The sequence below is a fragment of the Lactuca sativa genome, chromosome 7 (assembly GCF_002870075.4).
Source record: "Lactuca sativa cultivar Salinas chromosome 7, Lsat_Salinas_v11, whole genome shotgun sequence".
Taxonomy (NCBI): domain Eukaryota; kingdom Viridiplantae; phylum Streptophyta; class Magnoliopsida; order Asterales; family Asteraceae; genus Lactuca; species Lactuca sativa.
Window position 1 is genome coordinate 177,880,007 of NC_056629.2, and position 22,400 is coordinate 177,902,406.

Sequence of the window (22,400 nt, forward strand, 5' to 3'; positions counted from 1 at the left end):
GAGTCAGTGATGGAAGTATTGTAAGATTGCGGGTAAGCTATAGCATTCATCAACAGCTTAGTTAGCGGAGTGTGGAGCATTTCAGGTAGTCGCAGTATCTTCAGAAGTCGTTGAGAGCAACTGAGGGAATTATTCCGTGAGTATTGGTGTAATGGCCCGTACTGGGAATGGCCGGGATTGCAGTTTCAACAAAGGATTTGTCCTTGATGGAGCTTGGAAAAGTTGTTGATTGTGGAAATTTGCCTTGGAAAGGTCAGTGACAGTGCGGGGTAAAGGGGTGAACCCCTTGGGTATCAAGTGTAAGTGTACTGGAAGTACCGGTAGGGTTACCGGTTGAGTAAGAGTGTTGTACTCGAGGATAGTAATGATCGGATTATTCTGAAGATGATATTTTTCAAGGATTGGACTGAATGGGCGAAGTGTGTAGCTAGTGGTAAAGTTGTAAGTGGATTGTAAGGTAGTTGACCGTGGCGGACTTCAAGGACGAAGTCTAGTTTAAATGGGGGAGAGTTGTAACACCCCGAATTCAGAAGACCTTGAAAGGAAAGAAAACCTCAAAATGAGGAAGTGACTCGTCGAGTAGATGGAGTGACTCAACGATTAGGATCGCGAATTGGATCGCGGGTTAAGTGACCTACTCGACGAGTCAGAAGACTAACTCAGCGAGTTGGTCAGGTTTTGGGAAAACCCTAAATTCGGACTTGGTACCCTATTTAAGCATCTCATTCTTGCTAGATACCGTCGAGTTCATGCTAGACTCGACGAGTAGAGTCGAGGGTTATATTGGGTTGGAAGAGTATGGACTCGATGAGTTGGTAGACCAACTCGGCGAGTCAAGTCAACTGGAGGTTGACTTTTGGATTATTGTGGTCTAAATGTTATTTTGGGTATTGATAGTTCGGGTGGCCGAAGGGTCAACGGTTCAGAAGTTGCCAAATAGCAGTCAGAAGTGTTCTGCTAGTCTTCAGCAATACGAGGTGAGTCTCCTCACCGTGTGCATGGGTCTACGGCCACAATGTCGGCCCATTATGTTTATGTTTGTGATTATGTACAGAAGGAAGACCCGGGGGTTAGCCCTAGGCAACTAGTGTAATATGTTCCGGGTTACGACTTGATGCTGGGCGAGGCCCGAGGAATGTTAGGATGCTAGAGGTCTTTGTGATTTTTGCATGTATCGGTATGATAGGTTCCGAACCGAAGGTCTGTTATCGGGGTGAGCCCGAAGTATGTTAGATGATAGTATGTTTCCGAACCGGGAGCCCGATGTCGGGTAAATCCCGAGGAAGATTCTTATGTCGAATGTTAGATTATACTGGTTGTTTACATGATACTTGTATGTACCTGGTAGGGAGGTGAGTGTGGGCGAGGTCCCATATCTCATCACTAGCTGAGTATGGATGGGGTTCCATATCTCAATATTAGCTGATCAGGGGTGAGGCCCGCGATAGGAAGGATGTGAGTGTGGGCGAGGGTCGTATCTCATTACTAGTAGGAGTATGGATGGGGTTCCACTGCTTCAGTAGCAGACTAGGGGCAAGGCCCAAGTTAGGCGATGTCTTAGATTAGGGTACAGTTAGAGTATGTGTATGTATGTTCTAGTATGTTATATTTGATTGTATATATGTGTGTAGGGGCGAGGCCCCGAGACAGGCAGGGCCTAAGAGAGACAGATTTGTAAACCGAGCAGGGCTCAATGCCAGGCGGGGCCTAATGCCGGGCGAGGTCCGATGCAGCGACGGGGGCCCAATATGTGGTTATATGTTCTTGGTTATGTATGGCGTGTATGGATCAGTTGATATGTATGGTATGTGGTAGGTTGGGGAACTCACTATGCTTCGTGCTTACAGTTTTCAGTTTTGGTTTCAGGTATTTTCCAGTACGGGAGGGAAGAGCTCGGAATGATTGAATGGCATACACACACCGAGAAGTTTAGCTGTGATCTTTACTCTGATAAAATGAATAAGTGCGTTGAAAAGATATTCTGATTGGTTGTATAACCATTTTAGCATGTTTGAAATGATTTAATACTATGGTTTAGTAGTGTTTTAAAAAGAAATTTTTGGTCAGGATTTTTGGGATGTTACAAGAAGGTTAGCTAGTCCTTTTCTAGTTCCTTTCCTTGGAGTCATACTCTCAAACACCACCTATGCAACATGTATAAAAGTCAATAAATGAAAAAATACCCCTACATGGGTTCTAACATTTTCCTGAACTTTAATATGATAAAGATATATGTCTAAAAGGTTTCAGGTAGGTTTCAGAACATATAGCTGAAGAACAAGGACATTTGGAACAAGTTTCACCATAATGGTGAGAGGTTTTACTGTAACCCAAATATGATTTTCACAAAAAGCACATACCTTCCAAAATTTTGGAAACCAATCTTTTCTAAAAATTAGTAATACTTTTTTTGTCCCTTTTACCCAGTGTTTTTGAAAACCAGACCGGACCGGCCGGTTGGACCGGTTCAACCGAGAATCGGCAAGGTTACTGGTTTTTTATCCCCCAAAAACCACTTGTAATCCAAACCATAAAAACCACATGTTTACTTATAAACCGTAAAAAACCTGCTTGGTTAAACCGGCTCTAAAAATGGATTAGTGAAAAAAAATTCTGGTATCCAACACAAAAGAGCTAGCCGGCCCAAAAAGAGCTCGCCGATGATACTTCGTTTGTTCCACTAAATTCTGATAATGCTTCTTTTTATTTACTCACTTTGCCTTCTATTTCTCTCACCCATCGATGTAGGATTGATTCTTCAAATGTAACTCTTCCATATTCCTTTACACTAAATATACAACTTCATCTACAATCTCCTTTACAATTTACACAACACACATCTTAAATATATATTATATATCTTTACTTAGTTTTTTTTTTTCTTACACGACAACTTAATATATACATATATAAAACACAAACACACACTACATATATTCAATACTAGTTGTAAGACCTATGTATTACATGGGTAAATTTAAAACAAAAAATTAATATAAAGATCAAAATATTTAACAACTTTAAATTTATAAGAAAATAAGAAAAATAATAAATTACTACAATTGAAATGTTTTTTATCTTTTAAATTTAAACAAATTATTGAAATAAATAAACAAAATAAACTAATGAACTTTAATTTGTAAATTTGGAAATTAAAAAGAAATTTCATTAATGAAATTGATATCAATTTATTACTATATTTATTGCAATTATTGTATTAAAGTATTATGTGAATTTTAATAAAATAAAAAAACTCATAAAATGACATGTGGAAAAAAAATTAATTCAAAATAACTACAAAATTATATTTGGCAAATTGAATGAGAGTATGACATGTATCAAAAAACTTTCATTTATTATATTAGATACATATACACATATATAATTTATTCTTTTACACATAATACAACTCACACTTTCATGTATGAACTTAACAATAAATATCTGAATTTCTAATAAAAAGTTATTATCCCAAATTCTTTTGTTTATATATATATATATATATATATATATATATATATATATATATATATATATATATATATATATATATATATATATATATATATATATATATATATATATATATATATATATATATACGGTTTTTCCGGTTTTTAGGACCGGTCCAACCGGTCGGATCAGTTGAACCATCGAACCGGTAAAACATGCGGTTCGATGTCCGGTCCGGTTTTCAACACATTGTTTTTACTAACGAAACCGCTTCCAAAATATTTTAATCTTTTTTTTTGAAGATGCTTTGATAATGTATCTGTGAGGCATAGAATTTCCAACATCAAGTCTAAAAGAAACACGAAATCAAGTGTTTTGAAATACGACAAAATAACCTTTGCTTGATTACGGTTAAATAAAATAGACCCTTCCTCTTTAACATATTTAAGTACCGCAACAACTTCTCCAAACAAATTCACTAAACTTAGAATTGTTCTAAAATATGAACCCCATCTAGTATCTCCAGCTCGAACAAGAGAAATCTCTTGATCAACCCTCTTCATGTTTCAGTTTCACCAATACCAATTTCAGCTGCCACTCTTTCTTTTTGCATCTCTCCTGTCATATCTTTCTCTTACAAGACCCACAAACGATAATAACCACCAAAGCTACTTGTTCAAAGAATTCTTCAACATCATCATGTTTCTTCGCATCCGCCACAACATCATCATGTTTAAAGAATTCTTCCACCTTGTTCCCCTACCACGTCTCCCAAACAAGTAGCAACAAAAACAATATGCCTTCTTATAGTTTATGCTATACTCCAACCATGCAAAATCAGTAAACCATTGTACAACAAAACTTCTTGGCTTATTACAAATAAGTTATATTCAAAACTATGCCCCTTTGGTTGACAAGACCCTTTAATCAAATATGCCCTCCTTATTTCATCCATTTGATTAGGATTATAAGATGTAATCTTTAGCCTATCCCCCGAGTCCGAAGGGAGATCGTTCAAATCAAAAGATTGTGTCACTTTTGGTGTGTGAGTAGGTTCATTAGATTGTGTTTCTTGTGATTTTGGCATATGTTGATTGGTTTGTGGAACTTTATTGCTTTCATTAGCCCTATTTTTTTGGAAGTTCCTTCACCATTGTTGTCTCCAACATCTAAATGTCTTTTGAAAAAACTTTTAATAGAAACCTACATTCAAAATATATGAACTATGAACTTGATTTCAATTTTCAAGTTTCAACAACAGTCAACAAATAACAACATACAATCAAATTAGCAATTATCAAGATATATCAACTATAAACTTAGCAGCAATTATCAAGATATATCAACTATAAACTTAGCTTGATTCCAAGTTTCAACAACAAATGAGCAAATAGAAATCTAATTGTTAATTTCTAGAACATAATGACAAAAAATTGGAATTGGATTTAACCTATATACACAATAAGATTGAGTATATTGGTTATACTAACTTGTTTCATTGTGATGGAAGAGGAGGAGGTAGCCGGAATTCTCCCTTCAGCAGGCCACAGACAACGACAATTGAGACGAGTAAGGCTGCAATGTCGACGATCGGATGAGAAACAGAAAACGATTCGTCGAGTTGACTGTCGACAATCGAGAAGTCGACCATTAGATTTACATCCGATTTTTTTTCATTAAACTATTGGGCTTAATACCTATTTGTTTCAATAAACTAATTGGTGTGGGCTTAAAAATTTTGGACCATTTGGGCTAGTTTGTATTTTGGACTATTTAGAAATAACCTGGAATTTTTGAGGGCGACCCAACTTTTTTCCCAATATAAAACCGTAACATAAAACAAATTTTTCCTAAAAAATTAAGACTACTAAATTTTTTTAGGGGTATCCCGGGATACCCTGTGATCTATAATGGATCCGCCTATGAGTTCCACCAAATTGGGGAGATATGTATCTCTCCCTCTCTTATACTTTATTAAACCAACTAAAATCAGTAATATCTTCATATATAATATATAAACTTTCTAATTCCAAGAATCATTATTTTTCATATTTTTCTAATTCCAAATTTTTTCTAAAATATAAACACATCCACTCTCACCTCTATATACCTCCAACCCACCACACCCCTACCTACCCACACCCACCCACTCCCAAGCCCACCCCCACAAACACACAAACATACACCAATACCAACACCAACACCAAAAAACTGATAGGAGAGGTTCTTGAAAGATTTCAATGTGCTTTACCCTAGTTACTCAAACCAAAAAACTTGTATGAAAATAGAAAACAAAGTGCGCAACAACATGCACATTGAAGTTGTGTTGATTGTATCTTTTCTCACCATCAAAAGTATTAAAGTAGACAACATTCATGGAAGAATATTCAAATTCAACAATGGCAATCAATATAAAACTCAATTTTAATGGAAGAATATATTCACATTAATTTGTATCTCTAAAGAAACCACTGAATTTGATCACCAAATTCCTCTGCCCTTCTGCAGAAGTATTGATAAGTTGGGCTTTGATAGCCTGAATTTTGTGCTGCATTTAATCTTCAAATTGCAAAATAGTGGAATGGGTAAATAGGCTCTTCCCTGAAATTAATACCAAAAAGAGGGGCAGAATAAACAACAACCAACCATCGGTTCAGGTTACAACAACTAAAATCTTGTGAAAGTTTCTGTAGGATTACAGTGATATCCACAAGATAATTACATAGTCTAATTAATAGTTTCAAATATAAATGTTGATCTAAACCATCATATCACGTAAATTGAACTTTGAAAGGTACTTCTTTGATTATCTTAATTATTAAATGATCCTAGGCATACAAACAACGGAAATTCAACCAATTGAATGATATATTGTTGTTTTGTTATATTTAGTCAACATTTCTTAGTCAAAGTCTTTCTTTCTTGGCTTTATTTGTTGATTCTTCATCTGCCTTCTATTTATCCTTCTTTTTCCTCTTGTTAGTCATCATGTTTCTTTGTCACCTTACACAGCCATTTTTATATGATTGATATTGGTGACTCATAATTCATCTCCATGTCCAGAATGTTCATTTCTAATCTAGTTATATGGCTGAATGTTAAACTCATAGATGGTCTATATTATGTTATAACATGTCACAAACAATTAATATACTAAACCATCCCTTCATGGTTAAATATTTGAATCACTTCAACATGTTTAGAGTCATCTCCCTTCTATAGGTGTTTGTAATAGTCACATGCACAGGATCATCAGTAATTAGCCATGATGATGAATGTTCAGCCTTGTTTCAGTTTAAGCAAAGCATGACTCATCAGGATGATCCAGCTTGCTGTTCTTGGGTTTCAAACGTTCCAATCTTAGAAGCCCAGAAGCAATGCAATTTTTTTAACAGCACCCTCTTCAGCCTTGTTCATCTTCAGAATCTCAACCTTGCACTTAACCACTTTTATGAATCTCAAATCCCATCTGAGATTGCTTGTCTAAAGCAATTGAGAAGTCTCAATCTCTCTGATTCTGGGTTTATTGGCCGAATCCCAAATGAAATCTCACAGCTGATGCAGTTGTCTTCTTTAGATCTATCACAGAATCCACTAAAGCTACAAAGTCCTAGTGGCCTCAAGGATCTAGTGCAAAACATGACAGGGCTCAAAGAACTCCATCTCTCGGGGGTTGACATTAGTTCTTCTGTACCTCATTTATTGACAAACTTTTCTTCTTTAAGATCAATCAAGCTAAAAAACTGCTCGTTAGGAATAAATTTCCTGAAGCAATATTTCAGCTACCAAAGTTGAAAATTCTTGACGTGGCATCCAATCCTAACCTCTTTGGTTCCTTTCATGAATTTCATAACAACAGCTTACTTGAATATGTGAATCTAGGTTTGACAGGCTTCTTTGGGATTGTACCAAATTCCATAAGCAAACTAAATCATTTGATAATCTTGCGCCTAACCAAATGCTCTTTCTCAGGGCACATTCCAACTTCACTCTCTAACTTGACACAACTCACTTACTTAGGTTTAGGTATGAATAAGTTCACAGGTTTAGTTCCTTCATTGATAAGTCATTCGAAACTCAATATTTTGGAACTTACAGGTAACAAATTTGAGAAGGGATACTGGCCTAGTTGGCTTGGCAAGCTGACTACACTTAATGAACTTTATATAGCTGATATGAACATAAACGGTGAAATCCCACCCTTTCTTGCAAACCTAACCAAACTTAGTGTGCTCCAAATGGGAAAAAATGTTCTTACTGGTCATATACCATCCTCGTTGTTCAACATCAGCCAACTAAGAATTTTAAGCCTTCAAGAAAACCAATTGCAAGGACCAATTTCAAGCTCATTTTCGAACTTCAAAAGTCTTCAACATCTTCGTCTACAGTGGAACGATTTCAGCGGTAAGGTAGACTTAGACATGTTCCTACGACTTAAGAAGCTCGAAACTCTCGCATTGGGTTTTAACAGGATATCTTTAGTGGCTACCAAGAACTACTCGAATAGCACCTTACCAGAATTGAAAGACGTAGAACTTCAATCTTGCAACTTGAAGGAATTCCCTTCCTTTTTGAGATTCCAACAAAAATTGAGGATTTTACTTCACGGACACAACAAAATTCATGGCATGGTACCTGTGTGGATATGGAACAACAGCCAAGAAACGTTACAACTGATTAGCCTTTCGTACAACTCCATCACTGGCTTTCATCAGCATCCTCATTTTCTCCCATGGAAATGTTTACAAGGATTTTACATCTCGTATAATCAGGTACAGGGGCAGTTACCACTTCCACCACAAACCACAGTTCTTTATGGTGTCTCAAACAATAATCTGACTGGAGAAATAGCACCATGGTTATGTGAATTGAAATGTCTACGAGAGTTGGATTTGTCTTCTAATAACATGAGTGGAACACTTCCTTCATGTTTAGGCAACTTAAGCAATTCGTTGGCGGAATTAAATTTGAGACGAAATAATTTTCATGGCATAATGATGAATGCATTTAGGCATGGAAGCCTGTTGGAAAGTATTGATTTGAGTGAGAATAGATTTGTGGGTCAGCTACCACGGTCACCGACAAATTGTACCAATCTAGAGGTTCTCTCTCTTGGAGACAACTCTTTCGATGACATTTTTCCTTCTTGGCTGGGAATTCTCCCCAAGCTTCAAGTTCTTGTTTTGCGGTCCAACAAATTTCATGGTCCAATTCCAGGTTCAACAACTGCTTGCTCACAGTTCCCTAAGTTGCGGATCATAGACCTTTCTAACAACGGTTTTAGTGGTCGATTGCACCATAAGTTCTTCCACACGTGTTTAGCTATAAAATCAATTGGAGAATCATTTGTTCAGGAAACAACAATGTCGCCATACACGATGACATTAATATACAAAGGTGTCAAAAGAGAGTACGAAGAGATTTTAACCATATTCACTGCTGTTGATCTCTCTTGCAACCATTTTGAAGGAGAAATCCCCCTATCACTCCAAGATCTTCAAGGGATTGAATCACTCAATCTTTCCAACAATCATTTTACCGGGCATATCTTTCCATCGTTAGGGTACCTGAAGAATCTTGAATCATTGGATCTCTCCCAAAATGAGCTATCCGGAGAAATTCCTCAACAGTTGGTGCAGCTAGGCTTTCTTTCCATTTTCAACGTGTCAATGAACCATATTGATGGACGCATACCCCAAGGGAAACAGTTTGATACATTTGACTACAGCTCCTACAAGGGGAATCCACGGTTGTGTGGACATCCTTTATCCAAGGAATGTCAAGATTCAAAGGCATCAATACTTCCACCGGCAAGCAATACATCTGAGGTTGTTTCTCTCCTCCCATGTGAAAGAATTGATTGGATCATCATCTATGGAGTTGGAAGTTGGATGGTTGTTGGCATTGTTTTAGGAAACTTTCTATATACAAAGTATTATAATATGTTCAGAAAGAGGAAGGACAGATGGGTAAGGCCACTTCGTAACACGAGGAGAAACGCACGTACAAGGTTTCCAGAAATGCACGTTTTACGATCGTGAATGCATTATTTTCTATAGATAAAAATGTGAACATAAAAACATAAACCTTACCTTAGCATGTATTTCAGGACGTGCTATAGCTTAAAGTTCGACGGGCATGGAGAAGGTACATAAGACTTTCAAGGGATTTTACTCTGTATTACCTTTAGGTATGTGTATATTTATGTTAAGACTATGTTGTTTTCAATTGTTTCATTGTAAGATTTTTGATATATCATTTAGTAAGATCTCCAATGTTTATGTTCATCGTTTATGGTGGCATTATCGATCATGGACTGCAGGGGCGGAACGTAATGGGGGCCAGGAGGGGCCATGGCCCCCCTGCTTTTTACCTTATTTACTACTAGTTTTTCAACAATTAAAGTTTCATTTGAACAAAATAATTAAGTATGTATTCTCCACAAACTCTACTAATTAGGTGTGAGGATAAATAAAGGAAACAAATTTACTTTCTAGAAGATTATGTCTAAAAATTTAAAAAAAAAATTATGAAGACTATTTCTAAAAACTAAAAGATATGCCTAAAAGAAAGAAAGATAACATCAAAGAGGAATAAATGGGAATGAGAGATCGCATCAAATAATATAACAATCAAATACATAAAAAGTTTCAAAGTATCATCTGGATCTCAAAAAGAACAAAAATTAAGTAATCTCAAACCCACAGGAAGTTGTTGCCCGCCGTTCATGGGCTCACTGGGTCTGATTCTTTCCGTCGCTTATGTACTCGTTTCTTCATCTCCGCCCCTCTCCGTCTAGCCACTTCCGTTACACTTCTTCGACGGTAACTCAGTCTGTCATTGTATGTATTCCGCCTCACTCTCTTCTTACAATCTCACTCTATTTTTCTTTCTCCGGCTTTAGCTGTCTCTCATTTTGGCTCTATGGCTTTCTCTACTAATGAAACTAAAATGAATATTATTAATTAGAACTTTAGGCTGTCTCTTTAACGTGTAGCATTGTCAATATCAAGATTCTTTTAAGTTGTGATAATGTGTTCTGACTATGACACTGTGGATATCTCTAGGTCTCTATATGTATATGATAACTATGTCAGATGTAGAAATTAGAATATTTTATAGCTATTTTATTTATTTTATGTGTATGTATATGATAATCTGTTATTTTAAAACTCTGCTTTTATTAGGTGATATTTAAATTTATCTTGTAGTTGTTAGTTTATTTTGTTATATGATATAAATATAAATTAACATAAAAAACAATCTTTTATTGTTTAAAATTTTAAAATGTCATAATTTAGAATCAAAATAAAGTTATATATAGTTTTCTTTTGGCCCCCTAGCTTATTTGTTCGTGTTCCGCCCCTGATGGACTGTTATGTAAGCTATTAGCAGATTTCAGGGTGTGACAATATAAGATATATGTGCACTGTATATATCTGTTTTAAAAAATAAATAAATAAAGATGGCCAATAAAAACTATCTTTTTCATTACGTTGTTTGGCTCAAGGAAAAATGCATGCAAATGAAACATACTTTCACCCGTTTTTCATTTAACCATACACACTTTAAAGAGTATGGTTTTGGTATTTATCTTCCAAAAAATACATATTTTAATACCTAAGTTGAAAAATATAATATACCAATATAACATTTTATTTGCAATTTTCATCAACACAATTGCTAGGAATCAAACAGAGATTACAAGTACAATTCATCAACATATCCCGCCAAGCTCCAATACCACTTGCTAGGAAGTAAAGTGGATAACTCCTACACCACATACACGAAGACAGAGTATTTATGTGGTTTGGTCAAGGTGACCTACTTCCACGGTAGGAGGGAGTGATCTTATTCGAGAGTTTTCAAATAGAGATTATAAGTACAATTTAACAAAGATTGACCTACTGACTAGATATCAAGGTACAAATAAATAACTAACAGGCATCCCTATTTATAGACTAGGGATCACACGGTCCATAGGTCCATGAAAGTTGATGTGATTCCGATGTTTGGCAGTTCCGATCCCGATGGATGGTTTCTAAGGTTTGCTTCAGTTTGAATCGACTTAACAATGTAGAGAAGATTGAAGTTGGTGTAATTTCTTTTGAAGGTGATGTGCTTCGATGGTACCAGTGGGAAAATAGGAGAAAACCGATAACAAGATGGTAGGAGATGAAATCCCTTCTGTTGAGGCAATTCCGTTCCACTTCTACATGTTATCTTTTTGAACAGTTTCTAGCATTGAAGCAGGAAGGTTCCATAACATAGTATCACAGGAAATTTGTGTCATTGGTTGCCCCACTTGAAGGTATCTCTGGTGAGGTTTTCTTAAATCAATTCATAAATGAATTAATATCTAATATCAAGGTGGAATTAAGACTTTTATTCCCTACAAACCTGTTATAAAATTAGGGTATGGAAAGACTTGGAAATCCTGAGAATCGTGTTAAACACTTTCAGATTAAAGTATTTGGGTGGTACTCCCAACCTTTAATCGGATAAGACTCAGAAGAGTTTCTAGAATAGAGAATATGAAGTTATGATTTCGTGATTGTTCTTGTACCAGGAAAATAATGACCAAAGAATGATTATGTATATCATTTGTCTGAAAACTGTCAAGGCAGTTTTCTTTGTCCAAAAACTACTCCAACTGTCAAAACGGTTTATAACAGTCACAAACTATCACTAAAACCGGATCATTAAAAAGGGTTAAAACGAAGTCCCCGCCAGGGGCTGCCGCCCCTTGGACCCCGCCAGGGGCTGCCGCCCCTTGGACCCCGCTCCCAGGGGGGCTTCCCCCGGACCCCCGTTCGTTTAGGGGCTTCGTGTAACAACGTAAATTTCCAAAACAATTTTTCGCATTTTATAAAACATAATTCATTTATTATTCATAAAAACATCTTTGTTTGAAAACTCAATTCATAACATAGAACAATCCCAAGATCTCATAGCATAAAAATCCCGTGTGTGTACTGATCAAGCCGGCGCCTTCCCGCGATCCTCACTAGTACCTGAAACACATAATACAGAACACTGTAAGCACAAAGCTTAGTGAGTTCCCCAAAATACCACATATAACACATATTAGCCACTCGAGGCTATAACTCTGTGGGTCCGTGCACCCAAACTCTGTGAAACCTCAGGTTCTAACTCTGCAAGCATGCACAACATAAATCACATAGAAGAATGCAGTGCAACACATAACATATATATATATATATATATATATATATATATATATATATATATATATATATATATATATAGCATACAAACACTGTATCACATAACTCTGTTTACCTACTCAATGTAAAGTATATTGAGAAGACTCACCTCGGATATCTCAGTAAATTTTTGACACGGTAACTCTGGTCTAGCCCCTGCCTAATCACATGAAATAAATACTCTAATTAATACGACTCTCAGGGCTAGGCTAATCTCTTCCTCTCAATACATCCTCTAGGAAGGGTAAAAGACTATCCTACCCTTCCGATGACTCTAAAGTCCAAACGTTGACTAATCCCTAAAAATCAACGAAGTCAACGGTCAACCTTGGCCAAACTCGCCGAGTGTGCAACTGTGACTCGGCGAGTCCCCACATGCTCTTTACTCTCCTAGTCCTCATTCGACTCACCGAGTCAACCTCAACTCTGCAAGTCATCACTGATCACAATCTGTGAAATGTCTCGACCCAACTCGCCGAGTCCGGCTTCTGACTCGGCGAGTACCATCGCGCACTCTGTCCTCTAGATTCCCTATGACTCACCGAGTCGTTTCCCCAACTCAGTGAGTCACCAACTGTGTGATTATCGGGAAAACCCTCGTCCTACTCGTCGAGTCGGCTAAAGGACTCGGCGAGTTCATGCCATGCTCAAGATGAACTGACCACTTGAGGTCAGATCCGCTCCTCTAAACCATAGATCCAGCTTCCCAAAGCATTATAATCACGTAAATCTAACATCTTGGTGCACATGCAAAGGCTCAAAGGCCTTATTTGAAGATATGGCCTCTAAAATGACATCCTAAGTTCATAACCTCCATTAATACCCATAAAGCTCAAGGGAAAAGGGTCTCTGGACCTCTTTGGGTACAGATCTACAGCACCAACACGAGAAGGGACCAATTACTCCATATAACCATCCTCTAATGGGGCTAAAAATCCCTAACTCTAAGAATTACACCATAAACTGAAGGAGGGGTCGAATGAATACCTCAAAATTAAGTCTCTGAGCCCTGGAATCACTAGATTAGCACCTTATTCAGCCTCCTCTTGTCTTGGTCCTCTTATATTTGCAAAAACGCCAACAAAGATCAAGAAATAGCTTCTTTCCTCTCACAAACGTTCTAGCTCACTTAGGGTTTCTCTCTGGGGTCTGGTAGCCGCAAATAACGGCCATAAGGCCCTTTAAATAGGCCCCAAACCCGAGGAATTAGGGTTTCATTAAACAACGTGGGCTCGCCGAGTCCTTGGGGCGACTCGCCGAGTCCAGCCGTCCACCCGGATAATGATTCGCGTCTCTACTCGGCGAGTCTACGCATCAACTCGCCGAGTTCTTCCACAAATCTAGAAATTAAATCGAATAAATATAATACTTGAAATTCCGGATGTTACAGTTCTCCCCACTTGAATCAGACTTCGCCCTCGAAGTCTCATCCCTAAAATAGCTCCGGATGCTGCTCACGCATCTCCCGCTCTGGTTCCCAAGTCAACTCGGATCCTCTCCGATGTTGCCATTGAACCTGCACCAGCGGCACCTCCTTGTTCCTCAGAACCTTGATCTTCCGATCCATAATCGCCACTGGTCTCTCCACGTAGTTCAGGCTCGCATCCACCTAAATGTCCTCTAACGGCACTACCGCCGAATCGTCGGCTATACACTTCCTCAACTGAGACACCTGGAAGGTATTATGAATCCGCTCCAATTCTGCAGGTAGCTCCAAGTGATACGCTACCCTGCCCACCCTCTCGATCACTCTAAACGGCCCAATATACCGGGGCCCTAGCTTGCCCCTCTTCCTGAATCGAATCACTCCTTTCCAAGGAGATACCTTCAGGAGAACATAATCACCGACCTGGAACTCAAGCTCGGATCGTCGCCTATCCGCATAACTCTTTTGGCGACTCTGAGCGGTCAACAACCTCTGCCTGACCTGCTGTATCTGCTCTGTCGTCTGAAGCATGATCTCCGTGCTACCCATCACTCATTGCCCTACCTCTCCCTAACAAATGGGAGTCCGACACCTCTTCTCATACAACAGCTCAAAGGGTGGCATACCAATGCTCAAATGATGGCTGTTTTTGTAGGAGAACTCTGCTAAGGGAAAATAAGTGTCCCAACTTCTGCCAAAATCCAACACACATGCTCGGAGCATGTCCTCGAGCGTCTAAATCGTCCGCTCGCTCTGTCCGTCAGTCTGTGGGTGGTATGCGGTACTAAAATGCAGCCTCGTACCCAACTCCTCATGAAATTTCTTCCAAAATCTGGAAGTGAAACGCACATCTCGATCTGACACAATCGAGATCGGCACCCCATGCCGCGATACCACCTCTCTCACATATATCTCTGCCAACTTCTCCGCAGAAGAACTCTCATTAATGGCGAGAAAGTGAGCGCTCTTTGTTAAGCGGTCTACTATCACCCAAATTGCATCGACACCCCTCGTCGTTCTCGGCAATTTGGTGATAAAATCCATGGATAACTGTTCCCATTTCCACTCTGGGACTTCTAGTGGCTGCAACTTACCTTGCGGTCTCTGATGTTCAGCCTTAACCCTACGACAGGTTAGGCACCTCTTAACAAACCATGCTACATCTCTCTTCATACAGGGCCACCAATACTCCATTTTAAGATCCAAAAACATCTTAGTGGCCCCGGGATGGATCGAGAATCTCGATCTATGTGCCTCCTCCATCAAGATGGTACGTGTTCCTCCAACAAACGGTACCCAAATCCGACCCTGGAAGGTTATAAGCCCTCTGCTATCGGTCACGAACTCCGACACCTGTCCGATAACTCGCTCTCTCTTGCGGTTCTCCGGTCTCACTGCCTCAGTCTGAGCCCCTCTGATGGTGTCCAACATCGGAGTCATCACCGTCAATCTCATACAAATATCCCGAATCGGGGCGCTCTCTGCTCTACGAATCAGGGAGTCGGCTACCACATTAGCCTTGCCCGGGTGGTACAGGATCTCGCAATCATAATCCTTTACCACATCCAACCATCTCCTCTGACGCATATTCAGGTTTGGCTGATCCATCAAATACTTCAAACTCTTGTGGTCTGTGTATATCGTACACCGAACCCCATACAGATAATGGCGCCAAATCTTGTGGGCGAACACCACAACCCCCAACTCTAGATCGTGGATGGGATACCTTGCCTCATGGGGCTTCATCTGCCTCGATGCGTACGCGATCACATGCCCCCTCTGCATCAACACCGCGCCCAACCCAGATATCGATGCGTCACAATACACCACGAAATCCTCCATCCCCTCTGGAAGAGTCAACACCGGGGCTTCGCACAATCTCTGGCGAAGAGTCTCAAATGAGGCCTGCTGCTCTGGGCCCCAGTTGAACACCACACCCTTCCGGGTCAACCTGGTGAGAGGAACAACAATCTTAGAGAAATCCCTGATGAACCTCAAATAATAGCCGGCCAACCCTAGAAAACTCCTGATCTCAGAAGGAGATTTCGGCACCTCCCAACTCATCACCGCCTCGATCTTGGCCGGATCGACCAAAATCCCCTTTTGGTTAACGAGGTGACCAAGAAACTGCACCTCTCGTAACCAAAAATCGCACTTGGAGAATTTGGCGTAAAACCTCTCCGATCTCAGCATGCTGAGGATCTCTCGCAAATGCTCCTCATGCTGCTCCCTGGACTTCGAATACACCAAAATGTCGTCAATGAACACAATCACTGATCGATCCAGCATCGGTATGCATACCCTGTTCATGAGATCCATGAACGCTGCAGGCGCATTGGTGAGCCCGAATGGCATCACCACGAACTCGTAATGCCCATAACGAGTCCTGAATGCGGTCTTCTGGATATCCTCCTCGCGCACCCTCATCTGATGATATCCAGATCTCAGATCAATCTTGGAAAACCAAGATGCTCCCTGCAGCTGATCGAACAAATCGTCGATCCTCGGCAAAGGATAACGGTTCTTGACCGTTAACTTATTCAGCTCTCGATAATCTATGCACATTCGGCGCGAACCATCCTTTTTCTTCACAAAGAGGATCGGTGCTCCCCACGGCGAGCTGCTCGGCCGTATAAACCCTTTCCCCAGCAGCTCTTGAAGCTGCGAGGATAGCTCCTGCATCTTTGGAGGTGCAAGGCGATAGGACGCCTTGGCAATAGGTGCTGCCCCTGGAATCAAATCAATGCGAAACTCAACCTGCCTCTCGGGAGGCACACCCGGTAACTCCTCGGGAAAAACATCCGGGAATTCACGCACTATCGGGACCTCCTCAACCGTACTCGGTCTCTCTGCACCAACTCTCGAATCCATCACATACGCTACAAAACCACTACAACCCTACTGTAGACTCTGCCTCGCTCTAGCAGCCGAACAAAACGCTGAATCGGGACGGGTACCCTCGCCGTACACCGTAAGAACTCCCCCACTTGGGTCTCGTATAGTCACCAGCTGCCGCTTGTAGTCGATAACTGCTCCAAATTTGCTCAACCAATCCATGCCTACGATGACACAGACGACCCCCATCGCAATCGGGACCAAATCAATAGGAAACTCTACACCGAAAATCTCGAGTACACATCCTCGAATCACCTCCGTGGCATACACTGCTCTCTCGTCGGCGATGGAGACTCTCAGAGGTCGACTCAATGCCTCTCGACTAATACTGATGTGCTGACTAAAAGCCAACGATATAAAAGATCGACTCGCACCCGAGTCAAATAACACCAAAGCAGGTACAGAACTCACAAGAAAAGTACCTACGCATATCATAATATAAGCACAAAATCTCAAACATAAAATAAATACATAAAAGAATACATACCAGCCACGACATCGGGCGCTGCGCGGACCTCTTCCGCAGTCAACTGGAAGGGTCTCCCCCGAGCCTTCGGTGTCTCAGACTTCACCGGCCGACTATTAAAAGCTCTAACAGTAGCAGGGGCAGACCCCTGAGAAGCTCCCTGTGTTGTCCCTCGCAACAGCGGACACTCGGCCTTCTGGTGTCCGGTCTGGTTGCAGTGAAAACACACTACAAACCCCTTGGGGCAGTCCTTGGTCATATGCCCCTCCTTGCCACACTTGTAGCAAGATCCCGCTCTACAAACTCCATCATGACCCTTGCCGCACTTTCCACAAGTGCGGCCCTTCTGGCTCCCTGCTTTGGAATCGGCGGGCTTGGCCCGCTTGGCTCCGGCTGGGATTGTGCCGGTCGTCGATCCCTCCCCTGAGACTCCGCCTCCTCCCTAGCCTGAGTATCTAGCTCGATCTCCCTCTTCCGGGCATTTGCCTGAAGCTCGGCAAAGGTCCGGTACGAGGAGTTCGCCACGAACTCCCGAATGTCTCTCCTCAAAATACTCAAATAACGGCTCATACGTGCCTGCTCAGAAGACACGTGCTCAGGGCAGAACATCGCCCTCTCATGAAACATCCTGGTAATAACCGTAACACACTCCGTACCCTGCTTGAGGGTCAAAAACTCCTGTGCCAACCGATCTCGTTCCACCGAGGGAACGTACTCATCACGAAACATGGTGGTGAACCTCTCCCAGGTCACCGCAACAAGCTCTGCTGGAGAATAGTGTGCTGTCGCGAACTTCCACCAGTCCTTCGCCCCCAGGGGAAGCTGGTTCAGCGCAAACCGAACCCTCAAGTGCTCTGGGCACGAGCAAGTATAGAAACACCCCTCAATGTCATATACCCATTTCATCGCTGCAATCAGATCCTGTGTCCCATCAAACTCTGGTGGCTTCGTGATGCTGAACTCCTTGAACAACAACGAGTCACCCCCCTGCGGCCTAGCAGCAGCGACGGCTGCAGTGGCCACTGCAACAGCAACCTCAGAAAGAGCGGCATAACGCTCGTCAAAAGTCTCAATCAATGTGGTCTTAATAGACCCGAACATCTCTGGTATCTCTGCCCTGATGGCCGCAGCCACCTCCTCATGGATGATCCGGCGGATCTCCTCATCACTAGTCTCGCTGCTCTCTGGCATATGACGTGTCCTCACCATGATATGCCTCTGAAATACAACATACGATATATTAGAAACTCACTCGAGCATACTCGCACTCGATAACTCATCCCTCCTTGATCCCTGGCATCCTGAAGATTCTTACTTGAACTGTACACCGCCCCGGTATTTTCAGTAGTACGGGCCCAATACTACTGTCCGCACCGTATCAGTATACACCCCAAGTCCTCCTCTTAGGATCCCAAGTCCCAAGTACTCTATTATGCATAATCCACTCTCTACAGATCTCTCATAAGCTCCTCACTGCTACCTACTCACTCTCAAGCATCTCATAGCAGCTCACCTCCCCCTAGGCTAAGGCATCACAAATCAGGCCACTCTAGTCCTAATAGGAATACCTAGCCCACTCTAGCACGAGAATACATCATATCAATCTCATAACATATAACATAAGAGTATTTCGGGAAATCATCGTTCGGGCGCGGACTGATCGTACACACGACTCTGCTCTGCGTTTTCTAAAGATCTTTTACTCTTTTTAGAAAACTTGGTTCTCTTTTGAAATATTTTTCAAATCCTCAGTTTGAGTTCAAATACGCTCGAAAGTGTACTCGAATTCCTTAAACCAAGGCTCTGATACCAACTTGTAACAACGTAAATTTCCAAAACATTTTTTCGCATTTTATAAAACATAATTCATTTATTATTCATAAAAACATCTTTGTTTGAAAACTCAATTCATAACACAAAACAATCCCAAGATCTCATAGCATAAAAATCCCGTGTGTGTACTGATCAAGCCGGCGCCTTCCCGCGATCCTCACTAGTACTTGAAACACATAACACAGAACACTGTAAGCACAAAGCTTAGTGAGTTCCCCAAAATACCACATATAACACATATTAGCCACTCGAGGCTATAACTCTGTGTGTCCGTGCACCCAAACTCTATGAACCCTCAGGTTCTAACTCTGCAAGCATGCACAACATAAATCACATAGAAGAATGCAGTGCAACACATAACATATATATATATATATATATATATATATATATATATATATATATATATATATATATATATAGCATACAAACACTGTATCACATAACTCTGTTTACCTACTCAATGTAAAGTATATTGAGAAGACTCACCTCAGATATCTCAGTAAATTTCTGACACGGTAACTCTGGTCTAGCCCCTGCCTAATCACATGAAATAAATACTCTAATTAATACGACTCTCAGGGCTAGGCTAATCTCTTCCTCTCAATACATCCTCTAGGAAGGGTAAAAGACTATCCTACCCTTCCGATGACTCTAAAGTCCAAACGTTGACTAATCCCTAAAAATCAACGAAGTCAACGGTCAACCTTGGCCAAACTCGCCGAGTGTGCAACTGTGACTCGGCGAGTCCCCACATGCTCTTTACTCTCCTAGTCCTCATTCGACTCACCGAGTCAACCTCAACTCTGCAAGTCATCACTGATCACAATCTGTGAAATGTCTCGACCCAACTCGCCGAGTCCGGCTCCTGACTCGGCGAGTACCATCGCGCACTCTGTCCTCTAGATTCCCTCTGACTCACCGAGTCGTTTCCCCAACTCAGTGAGTCACCAACTATGTGATTATCGGGAAAACCCTCGTCCTACTCGTCGAGTCGGCTAAAGGACTCGGCGAGTTCATGCCATGCTCAAGCTGAACTGACCACTTGAGGTCAGATCCGCTCCTCTAAACCATAGATCCAGCTTCCCAAAGCATTATAATCACGTAAATCTAACATCTTGGTGCACATGCAAATGCTCAAAAGCCTTATTTGAAGATATGGCCTCTAAAATGACATCCTAAGTTCATAACCTCCATTAATACCCATAAAGCTCAAGGGAAAAGGGTCTCTGGACCTCTTTGGGTACAGATCTACAGCACCAACACGAGAAGGGACCAATTACTCCATATAACCATCCTCTAATGGGGCTAAACTCTCCAAATCTGCTCAAATCATCTCAAATCAGCTTAAATCATAGTCTAATCTCCTTTCTTCCTCCTCTTCGTCATTTCTTCATCCTCTTCGTCATTTCTTGGAGATGAGGGAGAAAGACAAAGGTGGGTGGGTTGGTTTACTAGAGAGAGAGAAAGTGTGTGTGTGTGTGTGAGAGAGAGAGAGAGAGGACCATCTGCATATTATTCTCTTTTTTAAAAAAAATAAGTGAAAACATCATAAATCGTCCCTGTGGTAGTGAAATGACGAAAATGCCCTTCAGTTAACAGACAAAATTTAATGAAGTTAGCAATAAGGACCAATCGTCAAAAGTTTTGAAAGCACAGTGACCATTTATGAGGTTTTTAAACCACGAGGACTAAACTTCAGATTTTGGGTAACCACAGGGACCATTTATGATGTTTTTTCTCAAAATAATATGACTATTGAATATTATTGATTTTAGTTCTATTTTTATTCTTATAAAAAAATAGTTAAAATACTTAGTTAGTAAATATATAGATCAATATAATCAGTTGGTCCAAATATTTATATTTTTAGATTTTTCACATGTTCTGAAATGTGTTATTTATTTATTTATATAAAGATCATACTTCAGAAGTTGATGCTTCAAATATAATATTAAATTTTGCATTATTATGCTTAGGGCCACAAAAACTTCAATTGAGTTGTGGAATCTCATGAGTTTATGGGGTAATGATGAATGAAGAATTTAATATACTTGGTGAGCATGTGGACTCATATTAGTGTTGGAACCGGATGGATTAATGTTAGAACTAGCTTGTTTTTATACAATTAACAACAAAAAAGTTAAAAATAGATGTTTGAAAAAAATATATGAATTTTTGGAAAAAACATAAAGCTTATTTGGTTTGTTTTTGGGAAAAGTTTTTGAAAAAAATGAGTAATTGTAGACGCCTGCCGTACTGGTCCCGATTTATTCGTCCAGAAGACTGGAGCAAATTTTTTTTTTTTTTTTTTTTTTTTTTTTTTTTGTTAATACCTCTAAAGTTCAACGGTTTGCATGTGGTTGTTCCTGTAGCTCTAGCAAGAACACTTGGAGGAAAACAATACATGACCATTGTATCTTGTTTTCTTGGTTTGTGGACCGCCATTAAAGTTCACACTACAAGTGGATTGACTATGATGGTAAACCAGAATAATGGTGTTCACACGTGTGTAATATGTTCTTGACTTCTAAGTGTTTTGGGTTAAAATATATTCTAGGAAGAAAAGTTAAAAATCAAAATAATATCAAATTCATAAGAGATTAATAATAATAATAATAATAATAGTAATAATAGGGGGATTAATTTAAGTTTATATTTTAAAAATGGAAAAGAAAAGATAGCAAAAGCAGCCCAACCTACATAAAAATAAGGGTAAGAAGCAATTTCATCCATCTTTGAATGTACACCGAGTGTATAAAGTCACATTTGTCCAACCAGCTTTCCTCATCTGTCAAAGAATGGTCATGAATATATAGGGGTGTTGTTCGGGGGTTTCCGGTGAATCAAATAATTTTCATCCAAAACAAAAACCCAAATGTAAACAACAAACCGGTAGAGGCTTTTTTTAATAGCTGTTTTTTGTTGTTCAAAAAAAGGGGAAAGTTGATTTTCCCCTTTAGAATTATATGTCAAAAGGCCAAATAATTAATGTCCACAATCAGATTAGGCCAACCCATGCTATAATAAAAACAAGCAACTATGTCATGAAATAGTAACAAAAAGTCAAAAGTACCTTCTTTAAGAGCCGGATGAGCAA

At 40.1% G+C, this 22,400-nt stretch overlaps 1 protein-coding gene across 1 annotated transcript; it reads left to right on the plus strand.

Annotated features, from left to right (window-relative positions):
* Nucleotides 1–6,462: 6,462 nt before the first annotated feature.
* Nucleotides 6,463–10,231, plus strand: LOC111900532 (receptor-like protein 43). Its single transcript, XM_042896574.2, has one exon. The coding sequence runs from the start codon at nt 7,482–7,484 to the stop codon at nt 9,492–9,494; it is 2,013 nt and encodes a 670-aa protein (XP_042752508.1). The 5' UTR covers nt 6,463–7,481; the 3' UTR covers nt 9,495–10,231.
* The last annotated feature ends 12,169 nt before the right edge of the window (nt 10,232–22,400 follow it).

Excerpts from the sequence above, each read along its gene's own strand:
- LOC111900532 (XM_042896574.2), top strand. The coding sequence starts at position 7,482 with ATGAATAAGTTCACAGGTTTAGTTCCTTCATTGATAAGTCATTCGAAA.